General features: G+C 44.4%; 1 protein-coding gene across 2 annotated transcripts in view; it reads right to left on the bottom strand.

Moving 5' to 3' along the window:
* The window catches only part of LOC134217891 (nuclear factor 1), a 61,236-nt gene extending 47,128 nt beyond the window's left edge, over window positions 1-14,108 (bottom strand). For both annotated transcript variants that reach the window (XM_062696727.1, XM_062696734.1), the window contains exons 1-2: window positions 13,502-14,108; window positions 41-98 (exon numbers count right to left, since the gene is read on the bottom strand). In XM_062696727.1, the coding sequence (XP_062552711.1) occupies window positions 41-82 (42 nt within the window). In that variant the 5' untranslated portion in view covers window positions 83-98; window positions 13,502-14,108. The remainder of the gene's footprint in view (window positions 1-40; window positions 99-13,501) is intronic.
* Between the last annotated feature and the right edge of the window lie 961 nt (window positions 14,109-15,069).

Raw genomic sequence — 15,069 nt, 5'->3', positions numbered from 1 at the left:
ATGGCTCGGTAATGTATGTCGGAACAAACAATGTGCTTACCTGTGTCAGAAAAGGCCCTTTAATTGAAGATTTGTTGTCCATCGTGCTCCTAAACTTCCTGTGCGAATGGAAGAAGGAAGCATATTGAGAAAGGGAAATATCGGTGAGTGAACTTGTCAGCAAGATCTAATGACATGTGTTTATTTTTCACAGCATTGAATATTGTCGGTGTATGGTAGGGAGAAATTGAAAAAAGGCATAATTTTGCACTTGCCCTGATTAAATATTGATCTGAGGTGTATAAAACTGACATCCCGGGTTTTGTTTCCTTATGCATCTGCAGAAACAATGATTCAAACAATAAGCATTATATGAAGTATTGTGGATTGTAGTCATTTAAAATACACATGTTTATATAAAGGAGTGAGGAGGGGATAGTAAATGCAATAACCGTAATAAACGGTAATGAGGTGAAAAATATGACAAATGCACACCACCAAATCATTGAAAGCATAGCAAATTTTTGGGTTCTTCGACGATATTAAGGATCATAAGTGTGTTTGAATTTGAAAAATTTTGAATTCAGGATCTTGAGGAAGCATGGATGACTTTTTGAACAACGTTTGAATATCATGAAAAAATAACTTTTGTTGATTACGAGACGAGCCAGCCTTATAAAATGTACTAAAACAACTGAAACATATTGTCAACGCGAAACAGTTTGTTTGAGATCCCTTTCCCCTTTCTACTATCATCGAGCAACCGCGAGAATATCGGCTTCGGTACCAGCCTAATGCCTACCCTTTCTCCCCACACACCACATCGTTTGTGCTTGGTTTCCCGATCACGCCGTTGTAAACATGTCAGAACATGCACCCAAGAAGCCGTGAGTCTAGCCAACGACAACGAGTGATAAGCCACGCCCAGTTAGAGTTCTTCCTCAAAACCAGCACACGCAACACATGAATCGTTGTCTACCTGCCAGCTATTTAAGAAGTGTCATTCAAGATTTTGTTAATTCAGTTTTCTAATTTTGTACAGTCCACATCGAAGAAGAAAAATATAGCCTAAGTCAAAACAACCCGCCTTTCAATCCACCGGAGGAAGCCAGCAACAGCCTTTATTAAGGCTTGAGTTAATTAAAGCATAATTTTCCATCGAGCTACCGGTCGTGCCCCGGCGTTCCTTCAACCGAAGGTTCTGGCCATCATCAGCCAGTCTTACACTTAGGTCTCTTACTTAGGTCCTTTTGAAAAGTTAAGCGAGAATTGATACGTTTGCGTGCGTTTTTACAGTTTTCCCATGGGAAAACTGTCAAAACGCACGCAAACGTATCCATTGTGTTTGGCCCATTAGCCATCTGTTAATAAGTTGCGGACTGAAGCCAGTAGCCGTTCACAAGATCGTTCGTCACGACAAGGCGAGAAGATATCGCGACCAGCTTTACCTGATCCATCTGGAGCACGGCTCCACTACCTGGAAGGACCTGAAGCTGGTTGGTGTATGGCTCCAAATGGCTGCAGCGAAATGCGATGACAGCAGCTCTCCGTCGGTGCGTGTGCACGCCACCGAGATCGGACGAGAAGAGGCCGAGTCATGGCTTGCTGCTCACCGATTGACACGCTGAGGTGGTAATATATAATCACACGCTGATTGTAACTTACTCAAACCCCACATTCTCCTTCTTCTCTCACAAAAAAGGAACAAACAAATCCTTTAGCATAGGACGAGTGTTTTGTTTTTCAAAGTCATTCTCGTAAGACGAAGTTGAACGTTGAATATGTTTCATTTGAAAACTGAACTCCAAAATAAACTTGACTTAACCACGATTTTAAATTGCAGAACTACGTTGGTATCTGGTTGTTATGATATTGATCTCTCAAGACACGTTATAGATCGCAGCAATAATCTAAATAACTTATTCTGCCCGATAAGTCCAATATCAGCCTCGTGTATAGTAACATCATCAAGCTTACCTCCAACATGTATTTTTTTTTTACCTCCAACATATTTATTTTAAAAAGATAGCGATACCTCAAATTTAGATTTTTGGTAACTAGTACCACATAGAACATTAATTGAAAAAAATCGGTTTGCAATGTTAAAAACAGATCGAACATGTTGCCGTTATTTATTAATGTATTACACGTTGCCATGTGTAGACGAAAATTATTTATAAAAGATCAGTGTGAGCAGGGTTCGTTCTTTTCGGTTTGGTGAGACGAAATCAAGCGATTTTCTGGTCGAAGGAGCATCTTTTTTCGCAGTTCGTGGTGAGGAACATCTTTCACTAACCCAACTTTCATATAAAAAAAATATATAAATTACACCGTCGTTGACTGGGAGCGATATCGGCCAGTGCACCGCGACGTCACGCAGTGCACCAACTGCTTCAATTTCGGACACGGCACCAGGTACTGCCACATGAAGCCGCGCTGCAACAAGTGTGGCGAACCCCATCCGACTGACGATTGCGACGAGATGGAGGTGGCCGATCCCAAGTGCGCCAACTGTGGCGACAAACATCGGGCCACCACAAAGGGCTGCCCAAAGCGAACCGAGTTCCTGGAAATCCGGATGAAGGCTTCCACCAGAAACCTTCCGGAGAAGAACCATGATACTGTAGTCAACGAGGTGAACTCTCCGACCATCGCGGCTCCCCGTCGAGCGATTCCAATCCTCCCACCGTTACAACCGCACAAACGATTGGCAGTAGCAGCTGCGTCGGTTCAAGGTCCAGCACCGCCGGCTCCATCCTCCAGCGAATGGCCCCCGCTCCCTCCTCCTGGATTCTGCCGACATCAAGAGCAGCAACCTCTACTCCCGGAGGATTCCACTCCACTCTACACCCCGGAGCAGCTGGCTCCAATATTCAGCCAACTTGCGGCTCGGCTTCGAAGTTGCAAATCCCGGTTCTACCAGATCTACACTCTGGGCCTTTTCGTCATTAAAAATTGCTACTAGGTTGGGTCTGGTAAATTGGAACGCTTGCTCACTCAAGAGCAAAATCATCGAGCTCAGCGATTTCCTTCAGAAGAAGGAGATTGACGCGGCTTTCATCACCAAAACCCACCTGAAGCCCGAGGTAAGTGCAACAATTCCGAGTTTTAGGCTGGTGAGGTTCGATCGAACAAGCTTCAGAGGGGAAGGAGTGGCAATCGCCTTGCGAAGTAACATCGACTGCCGCCTGCTGCCGGACTTCAAGCTCAAATTCATCGAAGCCGTTGGAGTGGAAGTCACCACCAAGTCACTTTCATCGTGGCTTACTGTCCCACACAAGCCAAAGTCGACGATGGCACGTCGGCCGAGCTACGAAGGGATATAGTCAAGCTCACTCGGCGACGGGTGCAGTTCATCATCGCCGGAGACCTGAACGCAAAGCACCAATCGTGGGAAAACACGGTCTCAAACCGGAACGGAGTCGTCTGGTCCAACGACGAGCTGGAGGGCCACTACACCATCGTGAGCCGGTTGACACGTTCCGGGCTCATGCAACGCTCGGCATCTTTATAACAAACATGCACGATCACGTCTCCCAGCCGATCATCTTCCAGAAGCTCAGCTCGGACCACTATACGGTGGTGGCGGAAGTTGGAACTTCAGTGAATCGACACGAGCTAACCTGGCGAAACTATCATCGAGTGAACTGGCAGCAGTTCCAGCAGTGCGTCGACAACACCATCGATTACGATGTGCATCCGGAGACGCCGTAAAGTATCGACCGCCAGTTGTGCGCCATCGAGAAGGCGATCTCGGTGGTCCGAGAGCAACATGTACCGACGGCTCGGGAGGTAAGCAACTCCCTAAACATCGATACACTCACCAAAGATTTGATTCGGTTGCGGAATGTCACTCGCAGGCAGTTCCAGCGAACTGGACTGCCTGAACTTACGGCACGCTACAATCGAATCACAAAAATTATCCAGGCCAGAATGGTGGAGCTCAAAAATAACGATTTCTCGAATAATATCCGCACTTTCCCAGATCATGCTAAGCCGTTCTGGAAAATGGCCAAAATACTAAAATCCAAGTCTCGGCCCATTCCACCTTTAATCCCACTAGACAATAATGGCTCTAAGGATCGCTTGATAACTCCTGCAGAGAAAGGTGGTGAAATAAGTCGTCACTTCGTCAGCTCACACAGTCTTGGGCAGAGCATCGTCAGTCCACACAAAGAAGCCGTCAACGAGCAAGCTAACAACATCCATTTGATTCCCAACGACTTCTCGGAGGAGTTGGAGAACTCAGCTGGCGAATTGACGGCCTATATCAAATCGTCGAAGAACATTAAGGCCCTAGACTTCGACAGCATCCAGATTCTCAAGCTCAAACACATGAGTTCTTTGAGCACCTCTCGCTGATGATCAGTGTCTCCGGCTCAGCTACTTCCGATCGTCCTGATTACTTGAGTCTGCCGAAAATCTCAACATCTTGCTCGAGGAACAGTTTGGTTTCCGACGCGGTCGGTCAACTGTACACCAAATGACTCGAGTTACCAACGTCCTCAGACGGAACAAGTTTGTCCCAAAAACATCCGCCATGGCCTTACTCGATGTCGAGAAGGCATTTGACAATGTATGGCATGATGGGCTGGTGTACAAACTACAACGCTACAATCTTTCCAGCTACCTGATGAAAATCATCAACAATTATCTGTCGGCATGGACATTCCGGGTCTCAATCAGCGGAGCGAGTTCCAATGCGCACAACATCGTCGCTGCTCGGGCCTCGGGCCCCTGCTTTTCAATCTGTTCACCTCCGACATGTCAGAGCCTCCAGAAGACGGCATTCTGTCTCTGTTCGCAGATGACACCTCCATCGTCTACAACGGTAGAGTGATCATAGCGCTAGTGGCATCCAACGAGGCCTGGATGCCCTGACAGAGTGCCTCACCAGCTGGAAGATCTGTATCAACGCGGCGAAGACCCAGGTCATCATTTACTCCACTCTAAATCCCCTAAACATGTTCCGCCTGGGGGCTGTAAAATCATCCTCAATGGCACGACTGTGGAATGGGCCAATAAGGCCGACTACCTTGGCTTGACCCTCGACAGCAAGCTTATTTTCAGGCAACAGGCAACAAAAACGGTGACAAAGTGTAACGTTTTGTTGAAACTACTGTACCCTTTGATCAACCGTCGCTTGTCATTATCACTGAAAAATAAGCAAATCATTCTCCCTATGATCGATTAAGGAAGATCCATTAATTACGTAACGCAAAAAATGGGCATTTTCAAAAATAATGAATTAAAATTCCTTATGTAGCTGTCTGTGATTTTTTTTTCTAATTTCCAAACAGTGTGTCTATGAAATGACTATACATACACACTTACACACGAATATACACACATACAGACATCAGCTCAATTCATGGTGTTGCAATATACTATGGGCCTATTGGTTACCTATCAAAGGTTAATTTTTATTGTGCTTCAATAGCACTTATATAAACTTAGTGTACAAGTAGAGCAAAAAGTGGGTCAATTTTAAGATATAGAGCTTCGCAATGTTCTACAAAAACTTGTATTTTTGTTAGCCAAACACCTTTGAAGAATATGGTAAAGATTCCTGAAACATAAAAAAAAAGTTATGCTCAAAAAACTGATTTCAGGGACCTTCCACAGAAAATGTCACATATCTCGTACTCTATAAGTCATAGGTATGGGGTCTATTTGGCACAGTGGCTTGAAATACCATCCGCTAAAACTTTCCTTTCCAATTTGTTCGAGAATCCGATAATGAAAGAATACGGACTGATTTTACGGCGACGACTCTTAGCGCGAAACAACGGACACGAATAGGAACATGGAACGTTTTAACCCTAGCCCAGAAGGGTAAATTGGCACAACTTGCCAATGAGGCACGCCCAGGGAATCAATATTCGAGCAACGCCTAACAATATACTCTTGACTCTAAGTCGAGTCAAGTACGAGACACTGAAGACGGCCTTACTGTTGAGGTCGAAATACGTATCTGTCAAGATACAATTAAGTGGTGGAATTCAAGGGGATTGTACAAACTCGTCTTATGACAAGTGAAGACATTCCACTTAAAAGCTCAAAATAATTTTCTTAACAATATACTCTTTGTCATCAACAGAGTTTGTTACTGTTTTTTTTTTTTCTTTATTTGAGTGAGAGTTTGTTACTGACAAACGCACCTAGCGACAAACCTTTATCAGAACCCGCACACAATATGACAAGAATCATTTGCCTTGCATGCTCTGATATTTCCTAAAATACGATGCTAATTTTGTAATCATTGTTCGATTCTCGAATATTTCCATAAAAGCAGAAACTATGATTGCGTAAAACCGAAATTTGCTCTAGAAATTATGCGAAATAACGAGATGAAAAGTTAGCAACAAGATTGTCTTCTTTTTTGTTGCTGACAAAATTTTTCGAATCTTTGTCATTATTATCTCCGACAAAAACGGTGTCAGGCCATTAGGCCGAAGGCCGTTAGGCCGAAGGACATTTGGCCGAAGGTCATTAGGCCGAATGGTCATTAGGCCGAACGGTCATTAGGCCGAATGGCCATTAGGCCGAATTAACAAAAAGAAGCAAAAAGTGAAAAATGAGAAGTTCTTTCTTCACCTTACCCATTCTTCTTTCTCCCTTCTTGCATCTCCCTTCTTCTATCTGTCTTCTTCCTTTTCCTTCTTCTTTCTTCCTTTTTCGTTTTTCCTTCTTTCTTCTTCCTTCTCCCTTCTTCTTTCTTCTTTCTTCCTTCTTCCTTCTTCCTTCTTCCTTCTTCCTTCTTCCTTCTTCCTTCTTCCTTCTTCCTTCTTCTTTCTTGCTTCTTCCTTCTTCCTTCTTCCTTTTTCCTTCTTCCTTCTTCATTCTTCCTTCTTCCTTCTTCCTTTTTCCTTCTTCCTTCTTCTTTCTTCTTTCTTCCTTCCTTCTTCTTCCCTCTTCCTTCTTTATCCCGTCTTCCTTCTTCTTTCTTCTTTCATCCTTTTTCTTTTTTCCTTCTTTTTTCTTCCCCTTCCTTCTTTCTTCTTCTTTCTTCCTTCTTTCATCTTCCTTCTTCCTTCTTCTTTCTTCCTTCTTCCTTCTTCCTTCTTCCCTCTTCCTTCTTCTTTCCTCCTTCTTCCTTCTTCCTTCTTCATTCCTCCTTTTTCCTTCTTCCTTCTTATTTTCTCTTTCTTTCTTCTTCCCTCTTCCTTCTTTCTTCCTTCTTCCTTTTTCCTTTTTCCTTCTTCCTTCTTCTTTCTTCTTTCTTCCTTTTTTCTTCTTCCTTCTTTCTTCTTTCTTCTTCCTTCTCCCTTCTTTCTCCCGTCTTCCTTTTTCTTACTCCCTTCTTCTCCCTTCCTCCTTCTTTCTTCCTTTTTCTTCCTTCCTTTTACCTTCTTCCTTTTCCCTTATTCCTTCTTCCCCTTCCTTCTTTCTTCCTTCTTCCTTCTTCTTTCTTCCTTCTTCATTCTTCCTTCTTCATTCTTCCTTTTTCCTTCTTCTTTTCTCTTTCTTCTTCTTCCCTCTTCCTTCTTCCTTCTTCTTTCTTCTTTCTTCCTTCTTTCTTCTTTCTTCTTCCTTCTGCCTTCTTTCTCCCGTCTTCCTTCTTCTTACTTCCTTCTTCTCCCTTCCTTCTTATTTCTTCCTTTTTCTTCCTTCCTTTTCCCTTCTTCCTTCTTCCTTTTCCCTTATTCCTTCTTCCCCTTCCTTCTTCTTTCTTTCTTCCTTCTTCTTTTTTCCTTCTTCATTCTTCCTTCATCCTTCTTCCTTCTTCTTTCTTCCCTCTTCCTTCTTTCTTCTTCCTTCTTCTTTCTTCTTTCTTTTTTATTCCTTCTTCCGTCTTCCTTCTTACTTCTTCCTCCTTTTTCGTTATTCTTCTTCCGTTCTATTTCTTCCTCACTTCGCACTACTCACTTCTCACTCCCCAGTTCCCATTCGGCCTAACGGCCTTCAGCCTAATGACCCAGCATCGACAAAAACAAAGCTTTGTCGTTGGTTCTCTTTTGTCGCTTGTTTCGCATGCGCATTCCAAAAAAAATGAATCCCTGGGCACGCCACATGAAGCTTGAGATCCTGGGACTGAGTGAAGTCCGTTGGCCAAACTTTGGAGAACACAGAACGCCGTCGGGACAAGTTCTGCTATACTCTGATTTACGAGGTGAACACGAACCCCGGCATCGCGGAGTTGGCTTCCTACTAAGCGCTCAGGCACACTCTGCGCTTAAGAAGTGGGAACCTAAAAGTGAAAGGAAAATCGTTGCCAGATTTAGAACACGGGTCCGAAACCTTACTCTAATCCAATGTTATGCGCCAACCGATGCTGCCGATCTGCAAGACAAAGAGAACTTCTACAGTCAACTCAATGCCGTCGTAGATAGAATTCCGAAGGGTGATATCAAGATCTATTTGGGCGACTTCAATGCGAAGATCGGATCCGACAACTCGAACCATGAGCGCATTATGGGACGCCATGGTCTCGGAAAAATGAGCGAAAACGGAGAGCTGTTCGCAGAATTTGGTGGTAATAACGACATGGTGATCGGGGGATCGCTCTTCCCTCATCGACCGGTTCACAAGGTCACGTGGGTCTCCCGTGACGGCTTTACAGAAAATCAAATCGACCACATCTGCATCAGCCGAAAATGGAAACGGAGCCTTCTTGATGTACGGAATAAACGTAGTGCCGATATCGCGTCTGATCATCACCTCCTCATCGGCGGAATACACCTGCGCATTGCGCGGATTCGTCGGCAGGAGGAAAGAGTTGGACGACGATTCAACACACGCAGATTGGAAGATGCCACGGTGAAACGGTCCTTCGTTGAAGAACTGGAGACGCGAGATATTCCGGAAGGTGGCAGCGTGGAAGACCAATGGACCGCCATCAAGAATGCCTTCATCGCCACCAGCGAGAACAATCTGGGCGAACTACGCACCCAGAGAAAACAATGGATCACCGATGAGACCTGGGGGAAGATAGAGGAGCGAAGAGAAGCCAAAACCGCAATAGAGCGATCGGAAACCAGAGGAGCCAAAGTCTTAGCCCGTCAACGATACGCAGCTCTTGAGAAGGAAGTAAAACGCTCATGTCGACGGGACAAGCGAGCGTGGACAGACTCTATGGCCGACGAAGAAGAGAGAGCCGCCGCAACCGGAGACATTTGCCTCCTCTACGATATCTCACGACGCTTAAGCGGGGCGAAGATGAATGCAACGATGCCTGTGAAAGACGCGAATGATCAGTTATTGACCGACCCAACTGACCAGCTGAAACGCTGGTTCGAGCACTACGAACAACTTTTTCAAGTGCCAGCCACCCAGTCAACACAAAATCGTATATGATGCAATATAAGATGCTAAAGTGGAGGCGATATACGTACATATTGTATGGGGAAGTACCTATATGGCCTCCACTTTAGCATCTTATGTGACATCATATACGATGTTGTGTTGACTGGGCAGGCCGTCACCACCTCGGCATGATCTGCCTAGGATCCGACGTATAACACGCGTCATTACCGAAGCTCCATCACTGCTAGAGATTGAAACAGCCATCCAAAGCATGAAATCGAAAGCCCCATGGGACCGCATATCAGCCGAGATGCTCAAAGCTGACCCCATGACATCCGCTCAACTACTGCATCGTTTATTTCGTAATATCTGGGACACCGCAACTTTCCCGGTCGACTGGATGCAAGGTATCTTAGTGAAGGTGCCCAAAAGGGTGACCTAACTGTATGCGATAACTGGCGAGGCATTATGTCGCTGTGTACCGTTCTCAAAGTTCTGTGCAAAATTATCCTAGCCCGGATTCAGGAGAAGATCGATGCGACTCTCTGGCGGGAGCAAGCCGGATTCCTTGCCGGAAGATCATGTGTGGACCATATTGTCACACTCATTTTGGAGCAGGTCAACTAATTCCAAGAGTCCCTTTACTTGGTATTCATTGACTACGAAAAAGCTTTCGACCGTCTCAATCACGAGAATATGTGGGGCGCCCTGAGACGCAAGGGGGTTCCTGAGAAAATCATCGGCCTCATCGAAGCACAGTACGAGGCCTTTTCGTGTAGAGAGCTGCACAATGGGGCCCTGTCCGACCCTATATGGGTCGTGGCTGGTGTGAGGCAAGGATGTACTCTATCACCGTTACTGTTCCTCATCGTAATCGATGAGATTCTGGTAGATGCGATTGACCGTGGGTTGTTATGGCAGCCTATAACCATGGAGCACCTAAACGACTTCGAATTGGCTGATGATGTTGCACTCCTCGCGCAACGGCGCTCTGCTATGCAGAGTAAGCTCAACGACCTTGCCGAGCGCTCCTCCTCGGCAGGTTTAGTCATCAACGTCAACAAAACCAAATCGTTGGATGAAAACACTGTGACTCCTTCCAGTTTCACAGTAGCCGGGCAACCAGTGGAGAATGTTGAAAGCTTCCAATATCTTGGTAGCCAAATGGAGTCAGACGGCGGTACCAAGATCGACATAGGCGCACGGATCAAGAAAGCAAGGGCTGCCTTTGCGAGTTTAAGAAATATCTGGAAAAACAGGCAGATAAGTGAACGCACCAAAATACGAATTTTCAGCTCTAACGTGAAATCTGTGCTGTTATACGCTAGCGAAACATGGTGTGTATCAGTGGAGAACACTCAACGGCTGCAGGTGTTCATTAACAGATGCCTGCGGTATATAATTCGGGCCTGGTGGCCTCACAACTGGATCTCAAACAACGAGCTCCATCGTCGTTGTCACCAGAGGCCGATAGCAACAGAAATTCGGGATCGAAAGTGGGGCTGGGTCGGCCACACTATACGTAGGGGCGGAAATGAAATCTGTAAACACTGGAACCCAGCGGGACATCGCAGCAGAGGCAGACCCAGAGGATCATGGCGGCGAAGCCTCAATAAAGAAATAAAAGAAGTCGACCGAAATCTAACCTGGCAACAGGTTAAAGCGATAACCGGGCAACGTTCAGGATGGAGATCTTTCAAGTCGGACCTTTGCACCACCGGAGGTGTACAGGATCCATAAGTAAAAGTAAGTCCAACTTTCCTGAAGACACTAGGATCATATCTGGTTAAGCAAAATTTTTATCTCACTTTTAGGTGGATTAATCATTTTACAGATTTTCTCAAAAAAGGCTTTTTTATATATCTAACGTCTTCTCCAAACAAACTACATCGAAAAAATCAACAGAAACGATGATATTAAAAAAACGCACGAAATCGGCAAAAAGCAACACTGTGCATTAATACATTTGATACATTTACATATGTTGGTGCTGTCATCGTGCTGATTGATTCACTTCTACTTTATCGGCCTCGTAGGCATCGTAGAAGTGAATATCGTACTTCCTCACGCTGTCGCAGTCCGGTTGTCCATCCAGAGTAGTCCGTTTTGTGTTCAGTCATAGTTCGGTTCTTCTAGAAGAATATACATCTGAGGAGGTTCATATGTCGCAGTTACTGGTTGACGGTCGAGCGTTGGACAGGCGTCCCACATAGCCTCATCCGATAACCACGTTTTCCAGTGAGTGGACGAAGGTTGGTGAGGGAGCTGGGAATCGAACCCATGACCGTCCGCTTATAAGGCGAACGTGTAGCGCTAACTACGCTACGGGAAAAAAGGAATTCCAAAAAGCATTTCTGAAGGAATTTCAACATGAATGATTGCATAAAGAAGCATTTCCCGCGATTCTTAAAAAAAAAAACTTCATCGGAAACTTTCGCATTCGCTGAAGCAGTTTTTAGAATAATTCTAAAGGAATTATCAGAAGAATGGCCGAAATATATTTTCCATGACGGGAATTTCTAATAAATCTAAAAATCCGATAGAATTACAAGATGAAATGCTTTTAAAATTCATGGATTATCCGATAGAAATTTATAGATTTCAAAAAGTCATGGATACTGGTTAATGATTTCTTTGCGATAATATTTTCTTCGTATTTCAACAGCTTTCCAGGATTCCGAGAACGTATTTCTTTTCACTCATAAACAATCCAATCCATTTAATTTATTTTACTAACGGATGGAATAGACATCAGTGTCAATAAAACAATGCGTTAATCTCACGAAGAAATTCACAAAAATCATAGAAAATTCAGAAGGAATTTAAGAAACTGTGAAAGTTCAGGTTAACCAATAAATCAATGTATTCCAATCGCGTAAAAAACTGGGTGTATTTGCTAGTCACTTCAGTTAAATATATTAAAAAATCCAAGGTTATAATCTACATCGCGTTTTTAAAAGCTGACCCTAGAGTTATTATTTGTAAAAATGTATTAACATTCAAACAAATATATGATAGCTTACTACCAGAAAATTCATAACAAAATAAAACTATTTGCTCTGCCCCTCTTCATAGAGCGAACCTCATTAAATGCATCATCGCCATCGTACACCGAGCAGCAAAGCATCAACTAAAGAATCCAGAACATTTCCCTCAGAACGAGCCAAATCACTTTCATTCACGACATTCCTTGTTTCCTGGCCAACGTCCCAACCTTTACCTCACCTCGGTGCCCCCTTCCCCTGGCTGACCCAACCACTTGCCGCCTCTTACAAACCAATCATCACCTCAGCCAGACTTTTCATTCATTCATTCATGATAACACGCTCGAGTCTTGGCAAAGTTCTAAAATAGTACTACGCTCCGCTACTATTGCTGCTGCTGGCCGTTGATGCTGCTTGCTACCGGTTTGGATAGTGGCTGTTACCATACTACTTTTGGCGTTGACTTTCTTGGCTCTGGGCTGCTGCTGGCAGGTAGAGCCAAAAGCCGAACCGCGGCAGCGAAAGTGTTTATTTGCAAGCCAACTATGCGGCCAGCAAGCGAGACTCTTGAAGAGCCCGGCCTGCTGACACCTCAGTCCCAGACTCGGTCTCAGCCAGCCAGTGCCAACTAGACCAAAGGAGTGCGCGGCTTCGATGACGTCGACGCCGACAACACACCACACAGCAGTCCATGATTCTGCGAAACTTTGCTCTTGATGTCTTCATTCATTTTTTTTTTCGTTTCGATTTGGCTCGAAGAAAGCGTCTTTTAGAAAATTCTTGGCACGAAACTAAGTATTTTGTATGTTTTGATACAACATGTTGATCATCGTCGTCATCACGGGATCCCGCGGCCAGCTGCGACCGGCTCTGTTTACATTGGATTTGTGTACAACTGATCGGTAGCATAATTTCAAGTTGGGTTTTCCTTTCGAAAATCACCAAAATTTTCACATGCTCCTATAAAGGGTAATGAATCAAGAACCCCCGTCGAAAGCGCATGGTTGTCTTGCGTTACTGCACACACTGCACAGACAGAGTGCACCCCGCCGATAGAAAAGGGACTGAAGTTTGCGTGGAAGGAGGCGCACGAGAGAGAGAGGAAAAATCTGGGCCTCTTTCGTAATCACACCAGAGAGCTGCGATGAATTTTCTTTTTCATCATAACAACCACCCGCTTTTTCCGAGCGCATTCGCTCGCCCCTCGGTTCTGTTGTTGATAAGAGCTGATAACAGACAGAAAGGCAACTATTCACTACCAACCCATCCACCCTTCAGGCATGTTTACGTACTCGTTCTGGTCCGTTTCAGCAGGAAGTTTCTCGATATCTAACACAATAAATCAACCACTGACACTGGGAAGGATCAATGCGAAAATGGGAAAATCCTTGAAAAAATCGGATTTTTCCGTCCTACGCTTTTGGCCTCCAAACGACACGGGGCTCAACGGCACATACAAATTCGGTCTAATCACATAAGGCTACTTGTAACATTAACAACTGAACAAAAATCTACCGAAAACTTAAAAAACTTCACAGTCTAGACACATTAATCACAGCACACATTGGATGAACACCATCGGGGTAGCCTTAGACTACTGTTGGAGTTTTCCTCTGATTTCCTTTTGCACGCACTGTGTGACAACTCGAAGGGTCCCTACGCCAACAAACACTGGCTCACTGCGATCGAGTCCGACCCGATTTTCGGACGCCAATTTCACCGATTTTCCGTCATCATCACAGCCTGCTAGTTTTCCTAAATTGTCGTGTGAAATCTTGCGGACAGAGAAGACAGACAGACAGATTTTAGAAGGGAAAATTTCAGACGGGAAATTATATCAAAATAAAAACCGAACGAGAGGAAAAAGAGGTGTGCGTGTCGCCTGTCGTTTGCACTGAAGTGTCGGTCGGCCGCGAGGATGGAGCTGATGCTGCAGGGCGAAAATGCAGCTACCCGTCATGTGGTCGCCCGTGAAACGTGCCCGGCTCTCCTCGGGCAGATACCGATGCATCAGCTAGATGGGATGCCGTTTGCCTATTCGATCAGTCGGATGCTGCGGAAAATTTCGCCAGGCGCAGGAGCGAAGGAAAATTGCGAATGCTTTCGAAATGGTCGTTGGGAAATTGGCAAACGGGCGCATATTTGGAGCGGTGTTGGTCGTGATTTTACTTGGGACGGTGGCAGAATTTTCACGCCGTGAATTAATGCGAATTAATTTTGAATTTTCCGGCAAATTTTTCACAATCTCCTCGGAAAGTTCTTCTGAACTTGTCAGACAGATTTCACCGCAAATTCTTCTGAATTATCATAGGATTTTTCCGAATCTTCGACAAACAAAATAATTCCATTGATCGTATCAAAAAACAATTGATTACATTGAAGAGTTCAATTGGTTCGACCGCCCGACGTAATCTGCGTAAAATAGTTTGGTTCTCTGAGGAATATAGTGCCATTATGCATGAACGAACATCACCAGATAACTCTTTCGTTTTCCTATGTCACTGGTTTAGATCAAAATAGAAAGAAATTTGTTGGATACGACAATTTACGACATTTGCACTAAAAAAAAGCTACTTATATATTTTTGAAATTTAGTAAATAAAAAAAATTAACTCCTGGGTTGTTTATTAAATTTATCGAAAAATCGTCAATGTGAGCCTAACTTTTGATATTTTTGTTGCAAATTTCATTTTGTCAGGTGAAATTACATTCTTTACTATATTTAACTATTAACATGTCCGCAATTGAGGATAATTACCATCGAATCGCTAGAGACGAACACTGCTGAGGGAAGACCCATTAATTACGTAACGCAAAATTCGGCCGATTTCTGCAGTAACCACTCGCCGACGCGTGCGTT

This window comes from Armigeres subalbatus, chromosome 1 (genome assembly GCF_024139115.2).
Source record: "Armigeres subalbatus isolate Guangzhou_Male chromosome 1, GZ_Asu_2, whole genome shotgun sequence".
Classification (NCBI taxonomy): Eukaryota; Metazoa; Arthropoda; class Insecta; order Diptera; family Culicidae; genus Armigeres; species Armigeres subalbatus.
The sequence above is the reverse complement of the archived record's forward strand: the minus strand, read 5'-3'. Positions and strand labels throughout refer to the sequence as shown.